At 36.0% G+C, this 17763-nt stretch overlaps 1 protein-coding gene across 7 annotated transcripts in view; it reads right to left on the bottom strand.

Moving 5' to 3' along the window:
* wt1a (WT1 transcription factor a) overlaps nt 1-14037 on the bottom strand; it is a 28533-nt gene extending 14496 nt beyond the window's left edge. For 4 of the 7 annotated variants that reach the window (XM_052119744.1, XM_052119746.1, XM_052119745.1 and 1 more), the window contains exons 1-4: nt 13281-14037; nt 9563-9685; nt 7968-8070; nt 2791-2874 (exon numbers count right to left, since the gene is read on the bottom strand). In XM_052119744.1, coding sequence (XP_051975704.1) covers nt 2791-2874; nt 7968-8070; nt 9563-9685; nt 13281-13677 — 707 coding nt within the window. In that variant the 5' untranslated portion in view covers nt 13678-14037. The remainder of the gene's footprint in view (nt 1-2790; nt 2875-7967; nt 8071-9562; nt 9686-13280) is intronic. The other 3 variants (XM_052119748.1, XM_052119749.1, XM_052119750.1) reach the window with 1 other exon arrangement.
* Nucleotides 14038-17763: the final 3726 nt, after the last annotated feature.

Genomic DNA, 17763 nt, shown 5'->3' with positions numbered 1-17763 from the left:
AATTTTCTTGATAAAAAATATGGTTGTGGCTGGTAACGTGTGTGTAAAATGGCAGGAAATAGCATTTCAGCTTAGCGTAAAATTGACAATTTACATAAAGTTTATTTCTATTACTTTTGCTCCAAACTTACTTCAAACTTACTTCTCTGTCTGCTCATATGAATGTAACACATCATAAGAAAGTGTTTCGCTGCTGTTCAAATACTCTTTGGATCGTATCATTTATATGGATAAATGTTTTCCATCTGAAATAACTAAATATTAAATGAAGCAAATGTCAATAAAATGCAAAGTAATCTCTTCAATAATCAAAATACATTTTGAATGTAACTATTTTAATTACCAATGATTGAAATTGTAACTGTAGTGGAATACAGTTACTTATATTTTGTATTTTAAATATGTAATCCTGTTACATGTATTCCGTTACTCCCCAGCCCTGTGCATTCGATCTCAGACATTTGGCTCATTGGTCGCTTCCACCTGAGAGAGCACCTCCCTGGTTTTGTATTGAACAGGAAGTTCTTGCCCCTATTTCGCCATTGGAAAGCCTTTCTTTCACTCGAGAAGTTAAATCACACCCTGTTATCTCTCATTTGCACTTGTTGCAAGATTGGACAAAACTGTACACTGTATGGACAAAAGTGTCCAGAGTATTTAATTCGGACATTTATTTAAATGTTGCCTCGAGCATATGGCTGAACCCAAAATGATATATTAATAAGTACACATTCTGCTGGTCAAAGTGGATTGTGAGGGAGGTTAATATGCTCAGTGACCTTTTTGAGTGTGTTGAGATCCTTTGAAAATTTTGTTCAACTGGGATTCCCAAATCTCAGATCTTTATGTATTTACAGCTGTGCCATCTGCTCTGTACTATTTTTGGGAGTAGAGTACACCTTCCTAAAGAGGCAGATACTCTGGGAGTGGTGATTACTGCTTTTGAAAAAAGCCATGAGGCATCAGTGTATTACTCCCTGCCAAATCAGAGTCTGGGGGACGGAGCTTTAACTTCTATCAAGAGATTATGGGAGAAAGATTTAAACTTGGTATTGGAGGAGGGAGTGTGGGCTAGGATTTAAAGAAAAAAACTCAAGTCTGTCTAGAGATGCAAAGATTTTACATAGATTCTATTGGACCCCCTCTAGATTGTATAGGCTTGGTCTTAAAGACACACCCACCTGCTGGATATGCCAATCAGAAGATGGAAACACATGCGAAGCGATACACACACAGGGAAGCTTTGGAATGCTGATGGTGTCAGACCATCAGTGCTCATGGAACGTCTCTCGTCCAATCAGATTCGAGGACAGGAACTAACTTTTGTATATATATATATATATATATATATATATATATATATATATATATATATATATATATATATAGATATATATATATATATATGGGGTAACAGTTGAGGTTAAATGTTGATTCAGTGTATATATGTTTTGTTTTTCTTGTTATTTGTACAAATCAATAAAAAATGTTAATCGGAGAAACCTGCTTAAAAAAGTAATTATTTTTGCAATTACTTTTAGTGGCATTAGTACAGCCTGATCTCATTATTATTCGTAGGTATACATAAAATTTAAATATGCATATTAATGTACAAGTTTGGATAGACATGTACAATATGGACGTATTGATATAACAGGAAAGTTACGTATTTACAGCTTTAGAAATGTAAAAATATTTACAAATCTTTTGTATTATAAATGTATATTTGTATAGTTAAATTTGTACTATTGTATAGATATTTTAGATCACTTAAACCTATCCTAATACTAATAACTTAATGTATACAAAATAAAAAATAAAAATTGACATAAAGCAGCACAAAAGTAGTCCAAACAACAATGTGCTGCATTCAAAGTGCTCCCTGATGGCATATAATAACTTTGTGAGAGGTAGAGAGTGGAATTTAAGTTGTTAATCGCTGAAAACCTTATACTGTTCCACTCCATGAAGGAATTCATCTCATGCAAACAAATATGGCATGTAGCAACTGATCACAAGAAATGCGAAAGTCAAAGAGACTTCACTGACGTTAAGCCTGTGTCAAATCTTTTTGAGGCAGCAAATTTTGAATGTTAAAAATAAGTGCGGGATTTGACTGTTACGCTCGCTATGGCGAACAGGGAAAAAGATTTATTGATTAAAAACTTACATTTGGTCTATTTCTCACACAAAGCTATCATATGTTTTCTAAAGACTTGGATTACAGCATTAAAAACAATTATTACTTTTATGATTGTTTTATTGTACTTTAGTACTATAGTGCTTTGCAGTACATTTTATGGTCATGTTTTTAAGCCACAGCATATTCTACAGCTATCAAAATAAATATGTAAATATTGTACGTTTTAGTGTCTAAGCAAATATATCTATGTTTGCTAGATCCTACTGTATGAATACTCATGACATCTTGTTGGCTAGTACCACAAAAATGATAAGTTATCAAAGCTCTAACAATCTTGCTAGGATGCCAGAATGATTTTGATTGCTTTTTTGGCATCCATGTTGGCAATGCACCGTAAAAGGAATAGAACCCCAAACCTTTTGGTTTGCACACATACTGTAATTCAACTTGAACTCACAGACTTATTCTCACACTACCAGAAGTTAAAATCCCCCTGTCTATCTAGAGTAAGTGCCAGTCCAAATGTGTATTTAATGAAGAAGATTAGTTATCCCTTTTTAATCGTAGTTCACAGTTGAGACAGATGTGTGCTAATCCAAATCTCAGAAGTATTTCTTACATGACAGGAGTGGGTCATGTCGACCTACCTCTTAATAGTGGATGCCAAAGGGTTGACAGGGTTCCACGCCATGCACTCCAACTGTGACGCCATTTGGTATAAATTATCACTGCTGGGAATCAAAACAACAGAAACACGATTAAAAAAAAATGTGTATTTGGATCTAAAGTTTGTAATTTTTTTTTATGTAATATACTTTCTCCAATCCATGCTTGATATGCCATATGTCGGTTGAAATTGTAATGATTGCGCATCTGTGGCACTATTAAAACGAACCAGGTTTGATGATGTTTCGTAATTTTAAAATGGCGAAATCATGTGAGTTTACTCCCACAGAACAATTTTATTAAACATTTTCAAATGTTTAACCCCTAACCCAAACCTAAACCTGACCATAAAATCTGACCCTTACCCAAGCCCTAGGAAAATAACGGAGAATAATGGAGAAACAAAAACATTGGGGTTTCTTACAATCTTTCCAAAGTTTACCCCAAACCTAAATCTAACAACAATTTTAATTAGACAATAACTTTAGTGTACCATGGAAGAAAGAAAACATCAGGGTTGGAACAAGACGAGGGAAAGGTATTCCAGATTATTGACATATATCAGTCATTTGTATTGCCTAAAAAATACATATAGCGAGTAACCGAATTTGTTCACAGATGTTTTCTTTCGTAAAAGAAAGTGTTGGAAATGTATACTGAAAACCTGTTTGAAAAAAGTAACTATTTTATGAAATTACATTTGATGATGCTAGTGGTGCAGAAATGACTTCAGCTATAACTGCAAGCACGGGGGAAAGCTCTTAATATTAATAGCCAACAATAACCGTCAGATGTAAAGAATGTGGTGGATGAAAAATGGCCCAGCTTTTGACAAAGGCATCCTGGGTAACAGCAAATGAATGTGTCACATGTGCACAAAAAAGGGGGTTACCCACATGGGGTGATCAGTTAATCAAATCAGGACATCCCTCTGACCAAAAACCTGCCATAAGTTATTAAAAGCATGTCTGTAGGACCATTAGTTAACCTACCAGGTGCTCACCCAAACACATAGTTTGGATTTATCTCCAGCAACTCTGACATCATAGTGTTTCATCATAGACAGGGAACAGCATACGACGGTATGAACTGGTACCTGGTACTGTGCTTGCTTCACTTTGGTGGGAATGTTCCAGTATTTCAGTATCAAGTTAACTTTCTTCAAGAATATAGTGGTTGAAGAAGCCAATCATTGTATATGTTCCTCCCAGTTTGCAGTAAATATAATGTAAGCAACGTTCCAAGACATTTTCAATAAAGATAACTTCACACTTTGGTAGTCACAGTATCTAGGAGTGCATAATCACTAGTTTACCTAGTCTAATTTTAGTTCTCGATTCATCAAATGTTGACATATTTTATTCCAACAACCTTGTGCTACCTTAACAGTGGCTCAAACCTGAGGCCTGTGTAAATATAGAGCTCTAGGTACCAGGCGTTTGATTTGAAAAGCAGCACAGCATTTTGATTTGAGGATTCCCAGCCGCCTCAGTGCGGCCGATAGGAGACTGTTTATTACAACGTCGCAAAGCATGAACTGGAAAATGCAGTTCGCCCTGAGTCAAAGTCCTCTTATCATCCCAATTCTGTTATTTTGAAGCTTTATGTTCCCTCTGGGCTGGAAAAACAACATGGTGAAAGCATCCATGGAATGTGAGATCATTTTGGGTCTGTAGTATGCATACTGTTAGCTGAAGCTGCAAACGGAATTCCTCCGAGAACAGTTAACCACCTATCAGAATGAAAAAATTCAGAGCTGGTTTGAGAGTGCCAATGGGTAGAGGTTTAGACCGTTTATCTTGGCTTAGTGCACACTGCTGTTCAGCACTTGACATTAATTAACCATATTGAACAGAATCCAACTTTGATTCATGAATACATCAAATTTAATTACACCAATTTGCATTAAAAATTGCTTTTTTAAAGGGTTAGTTTACCAAAACAATATATATAAGTAATATCACATGAGCAAGAGTGCGATATGGCCCTACATCAGCACTGCTGTGATTCGGCCACAGGCACGAGGCTGCAGGCCATAGAGAGAGGGAGGGAGAGAGAGAGAGAGAGAGAGAGAGAGAGAGTTAGAGAGAGAGAGAGAGAGAATGAGAGAGCATGTGCTCACCTGTTGCCACACCCAAGCAGAGATGCTGTCAGCTTTCTCAGTGGAAAATAGACATCCAAGCGGGAGTCATTTAATAAAGAAACAGCGATGTCCTCTGCCATTTTAAAGAGTATGTATCCAATTTGGAAACTCTGATAAAAGGTAAGCACCTTGAGTTGTGTAATAAATCATTTCTATCACTCAGCTGTGATGAGCCATAATCCTGAAGTTGTCCGTTTAAAGCTGTTTAAAGCTATTTCCTAGCTTTGGTAATGTATTAGTAATACGAACAATCATAAACAATAACTTACGGATTCACTTTACGTCACCAACTGGCTAACATGTGTATTTTTTAAAGTAAAGACTGTAACTGCTAACAGATCAGCACTACTCTTACACTTTAGAACAATATGAACACAAGCAAAGTGATACAAACACACAGTGAAGCTTCCGATTGCTTATAGTGTCAGACCATCAGTGCTCATTGAATGTCTCTTGTCCAATCCGACCAGAACTAACCGTGGTATATATATATATATATATATATATATATATATATATATATATATATATATATATATATATATTCACCCTAATGTTGTTCTAAACAATATGATTTTATTTTTTGATGTGAAACAAAACATTATATGTTTAGCAGAATTTTAGTCTGTCCCTTTAAATATGTTACTGATGGGACCCCTACTCCCCAAGTTTTATCCTGATAAAAGAACAATTATAATTATAATACATTTGTTACTAGAGTAACATCATGCACTTAATGAACCTATCAGTTCCCTCATAGAGTGAATATTTTTAAAACACAGGAAAAGCAAAGTCATTATTTTATCCAGGTGGAAATTACTACAAATAGGTACGGAAGAGACATGCTGAATTAATTTGTACATCCTGTATGATCAAGATCTGCAGTTCTCCTTTTCCTCCTCTTGTTGCTTTACTTCCCTTCCCCTATGTTCTCAGTGGCAGCCTGACTTTTTGGAGTCACCATAACAGATTTTGACGTGTCTCTGATTGTTGTGCAAGACTCGTTATTGAACAGAACTGGATTTGAACTTCCTGTACCCTCTGTCCTGACAACTATCAGTTGGACTGTCTGTAGCCTGTCTGGCCAAAAAGAAAATTAGGAACTTGATGGTCGTGCATTAAATGTTGAATTATTTTTAATAAGATATCCTCCATATCTTTTATGGTGCATTTCTGATTTTTAATGTCTTTCTTTTTGTTTTACTGTCAAAAAATTGAATGTAACAGAATGTTCAATATTGAGGGGACCAAATATAAACGTTTGAGAATTTGCCATTTAAAAATCCCTATTGATTTACCAATAATCTCATGTTGAATGAAAGAACACCACCTCCAACCAGAGCTATAGCTAGTGAGTTGAAAGGTGGCACCAATTCTAGGGGCCAACAACAAATTCAATTCTGTATTTTTTTTATAGGTAAGGGCCCTGATCAATATGCAATCAGAGGGCCCAGAATTCTTTGCAACGGCCCTGCCTCCAACTCAACCTAGCAAAGACAGTATACAACATAACTTCACCATTCAGCTAGGCACGTCAATGATCATCTAGGACAGTCAGAAATATTGGGGTAGTGTTTGACAATCAGTTCAACTTCAAGGGCAGCATCGCAAAGACAGCCCGATCATGCAGATTGGCTCTGTACAACATTAGTTAGATCGGAGATTTCGAATCTGAGCATACTACACAATTTAATGTCCAAGCTTTTATCATATCTAGACTGGCCCCATCCAAGCCCCCCATATCTACACTCACTACTTCAAGTCTATTAGCTCTCCAGAAGCTTGCAATCGGTGGGTGAACAGAGCCTCATGCCATCTCATAGAGGCACAAAATCGCTCTCTCTGACCTTAACTTCCACTGTTTCTCAATGGCGGAACAACCTTCCAAAGCCACCCGATTCTCTGACTATTTTCTAGAAACATCTAAAGACGCTTCTCTTTCGTGAACACTTGACTCAATCCTACTAATGCACTAACTGTCTTCTTCTTCCTAAAAAATAAATAAATAACTATTCTTACTCCAATCTTTAACCTCTCTTATTCTCTCACCTTCCTCCTTACTTGTACTTCTCTGAGCAATTTGAAACTTTGTATTGCAGCACTTCTTATTTAATTGCCTCCATAGGCTGAATACCTTTTGCTGTATTTGCTTTGGAAAAAAAGCATCTGCTAAATGAATAATTATAAATAATAAACAATAATGGGGGGCTTGGGTATCTCAGCAAGTAAAGGCACTGACTACAACCCCTGGAGTCGTGAGTTTGAATCCAGAGCATACTGAGTGACTCCAGGTCTTCTAAGCAATCAAAATGGCCAGTTGCTAGGGAGGGTAGAGTCACATGGGGTAACCTCCTCATATTGTGGTTCTCGCTCTCTGTGGGGTGCGTGGTGAGTTGTGTGTGGATGCCGCGGAAAATAGCATGAAGCCTCCACACACGCTATGTCTCTGTGCTAATGCGCTCAACAAGCAAAAATATTGGGGTTGTAGTGAGCATGTCCCCCTCTATTTATCTGGTAAATAGATAAATTGGACAGCTTTGCTGCCAAATAAGCATTAAAGAAATAGTTCTTCCAAAAGTTAAAATGCTGTCAATTTACTGCTTTCAGAAGACTTGGGATATGACGCAGGAGTGGCATGGACTACTTTAATGATACTTTTGGGTCTTTATTAAGCTTTAAAGTGAGGCACTATCCACTACTATTGTGAAAAGACAGGCCAAAATATTTTTTGAAACATTTAATTTTATTTTCTGCATAAGAAAGAAAGTCATACTGATTTGGAATGCCATGAGAAAGAGTAAATGATGGCAGAATTTTCATTTTTGAGGGAACTATCCCTTAAAAGAAAGGAGAGCTAAAACCAAGTACAAGCTTTTTGAACAGGAGTCAGGACTGCATTGTATTTACTTTTTGCATTCTGAGTGTAGTTTGCTTCTGTACGTGCAATGTGTTTTGAAACATGATTTTGAGGACCTCGAGATGTAATCTGTGTGATGGATAGGATAGGAGCCCTACCTGTTGTAAGGGTTCCTCAGGAGCAGTGCTTGACTTCCTGTACAGCTGTCAGAGGGAGTGTGGCAGCCATATACTGGAGGAGGGACAGGATACTGCTGCTCACCTGAAATGTAACAAAAATATGAATGAGAAGCCTTGATAGTGTTTGTATCTCTTATTTTATAGAGAATATGCTTGCAAAGTGCAATTTCTAGCCCAAGAAATATTTTAGAAATGTCAGAACTAAAAATATATATTCAATAAAAAAACATTTTTAAATGACTTTTAAAGAATGTATTAATTTCAATAAATTTTCCAGACCTGGAAATCAAAATGTGATTTTTTTTGTTGATGTTTTCAGGATTTCAGTGGCTGTAGGAGCTCTAAGCATGACATACATTTGTTCTTAAGATGAGATAAAAACATATATTTTTTATTATTTATTTTGGCGAAATTTTATACATGACTCTAACATCTACCGGACCAGTCCAAACTTTACAATAAGGTTTTATTTGTTAACATTAGTTAATGCATTAGGAGTCATGAACTAGCAAGTAACAATATTTTTTTACAGCATTTAGTAATCTTGCTTAATGTTGATTCATGACAATACAATTGTTCATTGTTAGTTCATGTTAGTTCATAATGTATAAACTAATGTTGACAACTTTTCATTTTAGAAATATATTATGTTGAAATGTACATTAATCAAGAAAGATTTATGAGTGCTGTAAAAGTGTAGTCCATTATTAGTTCATGTTAACAAATACAACCTTACTGTAAAGTGATACCCATTTTTGTTATGACATCAAATTTTCTGATTCTTTCTTTTTTTACTAACTCTACCACAATTCCAGACTCTCACACCATCATTTAGAAAGTTATCATTTTTAATAAGCTTTGTTATTAATATTTCTCTGCCTAGTTTATCTAATGAGAATGAACAGTTGTACGATTTGTTTGTCTTGAATGCCTGGATGCTCAGAGTATCATAACTTTGCTGTTACAACCAAACGCATGATTGAGCATGTGTGGTGTAGTCCATCTTACAAAGGGAATATAAGAGCAAGGGAGGGTTGTGGAGACATGGCCGAGTACACTTAACAGTTATGAAAACAACAGGCTGACTTTCTTTGAAGCCATAAAGCATGCAGACCTCTCGTTCTCTGTTTCAAAGTGCAAATGAGGAATCGGTGCCTTGGCTCATCCGGCCCCCATATTGTGAATATGTCCCATGGTAGTTCTAAACATTCCAGAAGGACTCTCACATTGCCGTGTCTTCTGGTCACTAGCTTGGAGACCTTGGGGAGAATTTACTGCAGTACAACGAACACCAAATTGCCCGGATAGACGTTTGCTGATGTTTAACACTTGTGACTTGAGTAAGAGAGCGTAGCACTATGAAGGGGAAAAAACATTGGGCTGATTTACTGTTCAACGATGGGAAGTTTTGTGCAACCTGCCCCCAGAATGACATTACAGAGACCACTCTGGAAGTTCAAAGAGCAAGGGCAAGTCGAACGCTTAGAAAGTGTGCGCAGATAAGTCTCCACCGATACATACATTTATGCAAACACAATAAACCATAATTTAGTGAATGGTGTGTTCATGCTTACCCATGTTGCTTTGCTGCACGATGGGGTCCTCGTGCTTGAAGGTGTGGTTGGGAAACTGTGAAGTGTGGTGGGAGGGAGTGTGTCCATAGTTTGTGGTTCCATCAAAGGGGACTGTGCTGTAACCTGGGACAGATAAACAAAAATGAGTATGTGGTAGGGGTGCACAATGAATCGAAAAAAATCATCACGATTATAATAACATTTGCTGCAATCACCAAATCGTGAAAAGTGTCAATTACATCATTCAATTTTGATCTATTCCTGTAGTGTCAAGATTTTCTATTTACAAAATGTTGGGTCCGTTGTATGAATGAATGCAATCAGAAAATCTGTTTAAATGAGTCTATTAGTATATCAGAAACGACAACCGAGTATTCTAGTAATGTTGTGTCGAAAAATGTATTTGTATAATTTATTTAATATGTAAACAAAATTTGCAATAAAGCAATTTAGGAACAATTCTCAGCTTGTTTTGGATGTGTAGCCTACATAAAGAATATGGCATGAGTCAGAAATGTTGTTAGATATTCAGAAATGGGTAGTTTTGCTATGATATTCTCCATCTAAAACTTTTATTAACAGGATTTTGCTAATTATTTAATAGTTATTATGCATGCAGCTTTTATGACCATATTAATTGAGACTACATGGTACATTTGTACATTTAAAAATGAATTGCAGCACCTAAAACATACACGTTCCCTACTGTACATATTTTAAAATCTTACTTTTTGCGTCTTGGTTATTTTAGAATTGCTTAAATATTCCACAGCAGGATCAGACATTTTGGGGGGCTCGGGGCAAAAATACCATCAAAAATGCCCCTGAAATTAAAATGTGTCGGCAAAAAAAGCTCCTGTGATAAATTCTTCTTATTTGTAACAATCTGCTATAGTTTTTACAATTATATTACAGTCCTAGTTCTACATATTATGGCATTAAATATGAGTTGATGTTGATTTCATTCATTTTCAATCTTGATCATTTGTAATAATGAACTTATTGAATTGATTTATTTAAAATAAATGGTTGAGACACAGCTTATATGTTAAATGGATAGAGGGAGAAAAAATACGCCCTCATTAAAGTACAAAATGCCCCTAAATATCAAATGCAGGGGCAAAAATTGCCCCTTTAGGTAAAGAGACTGAGACTGAAACAAACCAGCTGTGTGTGATCCAGAAATAAATACACAGAAACACAAACACAGAGTTGGTCTCTACAAACACACAGCTACTTTCCAGCTAATAGGAATATAAGATTACTCCTTGGATCCCCAGTGGGGGTGAGCGGACAAGCTGTGTGAGGAAAACAAACACTGGCAGGACAGTGCAGCCGCGAGCCGACACCAGGTTTAGGGGGTGAATTATGCCTTAGTCTAACCCCAGGTCAGACGTAACATCGTAAATCACGGTCTCCCACCACCATCTTCATTAATTACAAGCCAACAACTTTCACCTCGAAAGAGAAAAAACTCATTAAAGATGACCATTTCTCTTCCACCCTACCAGGACTCAGCAAGGGTTGAAGCCTGGGAGTCAGTAAAGAGATATTGTCGCTGCTGTAAGTGTGACCCTTGATATTGCTTATAGAGTGGCAGAACTGACAATTAACTGTAGCTTTAGATTTCCAAAATGCAATTTAGTACTTTTAGTATCAGGTGGCTTGTAGGGAGGGATGGTGTTTTTTAAAAATCCGTCCTATACATTGACTCAAAGCATTGAAAAGCAGATCTCACACGATTTATACTTTCGGGTTCGTCTGCTATCATTTATTATAACTGATTGTCTTATTCTATTATTATCGTTTAGGAAATATATCACACACTGTTTCAAGAGAGGGTTAAATGTTACGACAATATGCACAACAAATTTAGAAAGTCAGGCAAGTATATGATTGGCAACGTGGATTTAATGTAGGTGGTTTGAAAGATTGCAAAATATCTGGAATGTAAGATATTCACGGATGAGGAAGACTATGATGCATAGAGATAGTAATTTGTGAAATTGAATTTTATGTAACCAATTACTCAGGTGTCTTAGCGACATGTTAACAGTATAAAACAATCGAAACATCACTTTTTTCTTTTATAGTTCCTTTGTGTATCAATTGCTATTTTGTATTGATCTAGTCAATTATATAAAAAGAAACAGTTGTAAAAACTCATTAGAAGTTTGCAGCACTTTTTATATTTCGATTTTACAAATCTGGGTTACAATTATATGTAAATAAATCCTGCAGAAATATGGTTACCCTATTGAAGTATGTACTTCATTGTATTCATGCATGTACTTTGCACTACTTATTAAATTGTCTAATTCTATCCATTAAAAAATGGGTATCAAATATATGCAAATAAAGTCTGCAAAAATAAGATTTTTGCATTACGAATTGTACTCATATAGGCTGCTGCGTTTTATTAATTGTTTTGGTAAGTAAGACTTATCTAAATGCATCTTTTTTGTCAAAGAATATCATGTAACAAATAACTAATGCTTAGATGATCTAAAATAAATTATATTTTTGGTTTATGCCATTTTAATCTTTTGGGTGTAGAAATATTATTATCTTCTAATTTGTTTAAAGAGATGGCTTAATCAATTAATCAAAAGATTTTTTTCTTTTTTTCTTGTCTGACTGCAAAATCTTTATTATCCCATAAGTTGAAAACCCCAAGCCAGAGTCCCAAAGTCTATTATACATTGACACAGTAATAACTTGCAAGTTTTAAATGACTATGTGTTGAGGTATTTGAAGCATATCTGTAAAATGACTGTGAACTGTTTTGCCAAATACAGGAGCATTGAGATACGTAATTACTCAAGGTAGACAAATATGAGGCGATGGCCCTGGTGATAGACAAATCACAGAATGCATTTACTCACTGTATGTAAACTTAATGTTAAAACAAGGTCACATAAGCAAGTCCTGACAAACTACAGTAGCTATTAACACTCATTCAGAAGTTGCTCAATACAATACAAATGTTCTGTACAAATTCCCCTGCTTACATTGAAGATTATTCAGCTAAAATATTATATAGATTTTGTAAAACATGTTAAACTGTCAATAACAATTGTATTGCATTTTATTGACAAGAATTGTACAGATTAAGACTTCATAGGTGTGTCACTAGTGTCCCCCTGATTTAAATGAGGATTAAAAATAATTATGTATTTACTAATACAATTTCATTAAAAATGTTTACATTATTTGTAGGATATTTTGACAAAAACTTAATAATAAAAAGCTTAATCAATTCATAACAATGTTGTCATATGTTAGCATTATAAAGGTACGTACAGCTTTCTAAACATGCAGCAGTGACTTTAAGGCAAATGCAGTAACTGGACAGTTTAGACTGTCTGACTTCTAAATTTCACAAACATATAATGATGCTGAGAGTGATAGTATGATGTAAAATATATCAGCTAAAAAATGTTAGCATATTTCCCTCAATTGTACTGTAGGGTTTTCAAGAAGTGAGCCATAAAAAGTAATTTGGGAAAGTCATCAAATACAAGCTTAACTGTGTTTTTTAATTGTGTATTGAGTAGACACAATCTCAAATGATGGACTGAACAATTAAATAAATGAATGAAAGTTATATGCTCCATGACAGTAAATAGACTAACCTTACCAGCTTCTATATTTGATGATTTTGCACAGTCACAAAAACAAACTACAAGTTATACAAAATAACAAAGGAGTTTCTCACCCTGATTCCTGGAGCTGGGCTGGCTGTCCATGCAGTTGGACAGGTAAGGGCCATTGCTGAACATCCTAGGCTGGCTGGGTGGAGGCTGACTGGGTGTAGGGGCCCCAAAGGCTCCGTACCTGCAGGCCCCAGTGCCGGTGAACTGTCCGGAGAAGTGCACAGTGAAGGCACTTAGACCACAGTGAGGGTCCTCATGGGGGTCAGCCGTACCCCAGCTGGGCTCCTGCTTGATGAAGGAGTGTGGGGCCAGTGAGCTGTAGGGTGCACCGGTGTGGAAGTCCAACACTGGAGCCCACTGAGGAGTGCTGCTTACGGGCAAGGTGCAGTTACCGTTCCCCCCTGGTAGTGCGGGCACTGGCGAAAGTAGGGTGTTGAGGTCACGCACATCAGATCCCATTTTTATATACTTGTTACAATACACCTGAGCACTAGAGCAAACAGGCCAAGCACAGAAACAAGGTCCAACGGATCTGATTTGAGTTTAGTTCGGTGCTACAAATCCAACGCAAAAAGCAAAGTCAAGTCCAGCAAGGTGTCATCGCTGAGTCAAGTTTGGTCAAAACCAACAAGAGTCACTCCAAAGGTATGAAGATGATGCCAAAGCAGCTGTTGCTTTCAGTCAGAATGGTCCATGTTGCACTGGAGAATTTTGGGGAGAAAGGAAACGGGTCAGTAGGGAGTGTCTCAGCAAACGTCTTGTAGCTCTGTGAATGGAGTAAGGAGAGCAGGAGAGAAAGCAGAGGGAGAGATAGGAGAAGGTATACCTCCTTTTTTTAGTGTCTGTTTGCTTTGTTGGGCCTGGGAGCTCACAGAACCACACTGAGGAGTCGGAGGAGGAGCCAGAGCTAGTGATGAAAGATGAGTGTAACACTTCATTCATTTACTTCCCCCTGTACACTCACACGGGGGTGGGGGGTCTTTTTTAAAGATCTTTGAAACAAATAGCAGGGCACATTTTAGTAGCTTAACAGTTTATAAATGTACTCCAAAATAAAACCTTGTCTGTGAAACATCTTGGATAGTATTGCTATGCAAATTTGAAAAACGGACTGTAGCCTTTCCAAGGACTGTATCTCATGGAGATTTCTTGAGACGGTAGAAATAAATTTGAATAAAAAATTTGAATCGGTTTGTAAAAGGTCATTCTATTCATTTTCCGCGCCAGGTTTTAAATGTATAGTTACTGTAGGTATAAGTTTTTTATTTAGTCTAAAACAGTTCTGAATCTTGAGGCGCTTAACTGCATAACCAGTATGAAGCGCGTGACAGCGTCATAATGACCGCGCGCAGGCTCTTGCTTTATCAGCGCCACATCCATCAAACTTAATGTTTTTTTTTTTCCTTCTCGCTCAGATGACCTTATATGCATGAAACAAATGTGATTGCCCTTTTGTAATTTAGGACATCTTATTACACTTTTTAAGGGCTTCAGATATTGAACAAACCAATGGCAGTATAGAAAATAATTAGGCTTATTCAGTTTAATAGCCAACGTGGTTTGTTGTATTCTAAATTGTTTTATGCGTAGACGGGAATGCTTAATTAATAAACTGTAGGATATATCTGATTGTTTGTGGCGTGATTTCATTAATGACATAGCGGGGGGAAACAAAAACATTAGCCTACAATAGTTCATTGATTTCAAATACTATTTTAAACAAAATAGTAATAATACAAATAATAATAATAATACGATGATAATAATAATAATAATAATAATAATAATAATAATAATAATAATAAATGGGCAGTCAGTAGCTCTTACTATTAGCTCATCTGATATTTTCTCTGTTAAAAAAACGAATCAAGTGGCAGTGACAATATGACAATATTTTATCTTATATTTTATTGTATTCTCATTTTTAACCTTATCTATTATGTTCTAAGGCAAAAATCCATAAAAAATAAATAAAAATAAATTACATTTTAAAAACTATATTTTTTCGTTGTTTTTGAATTGTTTATTTTACATGTTCTTTTCTTTAAAAATATAATGAAATAAGTTCAGGCTTAATATCAGAAATGAAAAGAAACAGCAACGAAAAGAAACTCACGCTACCGAAAATTAGTTGTTTTTTATTTGCATTAATCTATATTTTTAATAGGCATATTTTATTTAATTTTTTTAAGTTCTCGTAGGCCTACTTATGCATAATTAGGCCTAAATCAAAAGGCTTATTCTTAAGTTAAATGAACCGTTAGTAGAAAAACACGTTGTCTTTAAGTGCAGAACGAATTTTTATTAGATAAAAGCGAGCTCATTATCATCTCATTAACGAATGAGAAACGTATATGCAGGTGCTGACTGTTAGTTGAACCCTGTAATAATTTCACTGTCAAATACAAACGAAATGACTCATATTTTAAAATTTCGGCCGTTATGCAAAACATAGAAGCGGCGCGCGCTTCATTTATCGGATCAGAAAAACAGTCCACATGCAGATAACTGCGAGGTCAGAGCTTTTTAACAACTTTTTGCCTTACAGTTTCCGAACATCCAATGCAGCACGATGAAAGGCCGATGAAAAATAGGAGATGTTGCGATGAGGACATAAGGAGGGATGACTCAATTATAACACTGCACAATCTGCCGTGAGGAAGAGAGGACTTGCACACCCCTACACACACTCCCGTCCGCAAGGGCTGAGGTCCTGCTTAACCTCTGGCTCACTGTCTGAAAGAGAAAGTATTATTACTGGAGTCCACATCTCTAACCTGCGATGGACCTCATCTGGAAGTCCTCACGTTCAAGTTAGAGATGTGAAAACAAACGTATCCCGCATTGTATTGTTAGCACTTAGTCAATTTTAGCCCTAACTTTTAACCTAACCAGGGCGCATGGCCATTCATAACATTTGCGTGCAACAACAGTAACGGACAGTGACGAAGATTGTACTTCCACAGTGGTTCGCAGTCGCACTTTGGTCTTTGAAAAATATGGTGCGACACAACACATATCTGACATCCAGACACTTTTATGGTCCGAGATGAAACAAAATAACAGCGTATTAATAATGAACGTGCAGATTATGGATAATCATTGCAAAAGACTCCAGTGCATTTATCTGTTGGCTAGTAGAGAAGCAGGACAATAGAGGTTAAATTAACATTCTTGGTACAATACAAGTTAAGCTCAATTGACAGCATTTGTGGCATAGCCTAATATTGATTAACACAAAGATTAATTTAAAATTTTCAAATAAAAAATAAATAAATAAATAGTTAAGATGATGCACTTACAAGTGAATGGGGCCAAGCATTAAAATACTCACCGTTTCAAAGGTATATCCACAAGACTTAAACAAAATGAATGTTAGCATGATTTTAGTTTGATCAAATTGCTTAACAAAACTTTCTGTGTAAATTGATATCCTTCATTGCCATGACGATGTTACCATATACCCTAAAACTGATTTTAAAAACTTTTACAGTTCGAAAAATAGGCTATATGTGTTTTAACAGAAGAATGAATGTGCTTTTATAAAATTATAAGCTTCACATTTCTGCCTTTAAACCCTCTAAAAATTGTCCCCATTCACTTCCATTGTAAGAAGAGGAGGGAAGAGTCTAAATTATTTTATGCGATAATCAACATTATGGCACAAATAATGAAAGTGCATCGGGCCAATTTTTGGAGGGATAAAAGGCAGAAATGTAAAGCTTATAATTTTATAAAAGTACTTACATACATTTTTATGTTAAAACAAATGTATTATTTGAGCTGTAAAGTTGTTTTAATCATAATTTTTCAGATTGTTTTAGGATTTGTTGACATTACATTGTCATTGCAAAGTTGCAAAATTGGCAATAACTTCACACAGAAAAGTTTAGTATGTGATTTTATCACACTAAAATCCTGCTAACATGAATATTGTTTATGTCTCGTGGCTACACTTTTGAAACAGTGATTGTTTACGGATTGGCCCCCATTCACCTCCGTTGTAAGTGTCTCACTGTAACCCAGAGTTTAGCTTTTTTTAAAGAAAATAAAGGGCAATGCAAAATCTATTTTTGTGGTGAACAGTATTATACCACATATACTGTGAATTGAGCTTAACTTGTATTGAACCCGGAATATTCCTTTACCTTACTATAGGGTGCTGAAAATGTTGTCAAATGCAAATGTACTTGATAAACACCTTAAATATTATAATACATTTGTTGGAGCCTATAGGTTGGTGTGGCTAAATCGTTTTTTTGTCATTTGGAAGTGCTGTTAGACCAACTTAAAATGAAAGTCTTTTGTTCTACAGAATAGGCTTTACTTGATCCATTGGTTAAAATGTTGGCTGTCTTGTGTTTTATCACAAGAGGCAGTTGCTAGTGTCCTTCAAAGTTTCTCCTGTTTTGATGTATGAAGACTTTAAAGGTTATCTTCTCGTCTTCTAGTCTTGCCAGCCATTTTCTTTCATAGCAACAGTCACACAAACATTAGTGGTGGAAGCCAGACAACGCCTTATTGCAAATCTGAGAGGCCACTGTT

Source organism: Xyrauchen texanus, chromosome 46 (assembly GCF_025860055.1).
Source record: "Xyrauchen texanus isolate HMW12.3.18 chromosome 46, RBS_HiC_50CHRs, whole genome shotgun sequence".
In the NCBI taxonomy this organism is placed as follows: domain Eukaryota; kingdom Metazoa; phylum Chordata; class Actinopteri; order Cypriniformes; family Catostomidae; genus Xyrauchen; species Xyrauchen texanus.
Note: the sequence above shows the minus strand (reverse complement) of the source record. Positions and strands in the feature narration are given on the sequence as shown.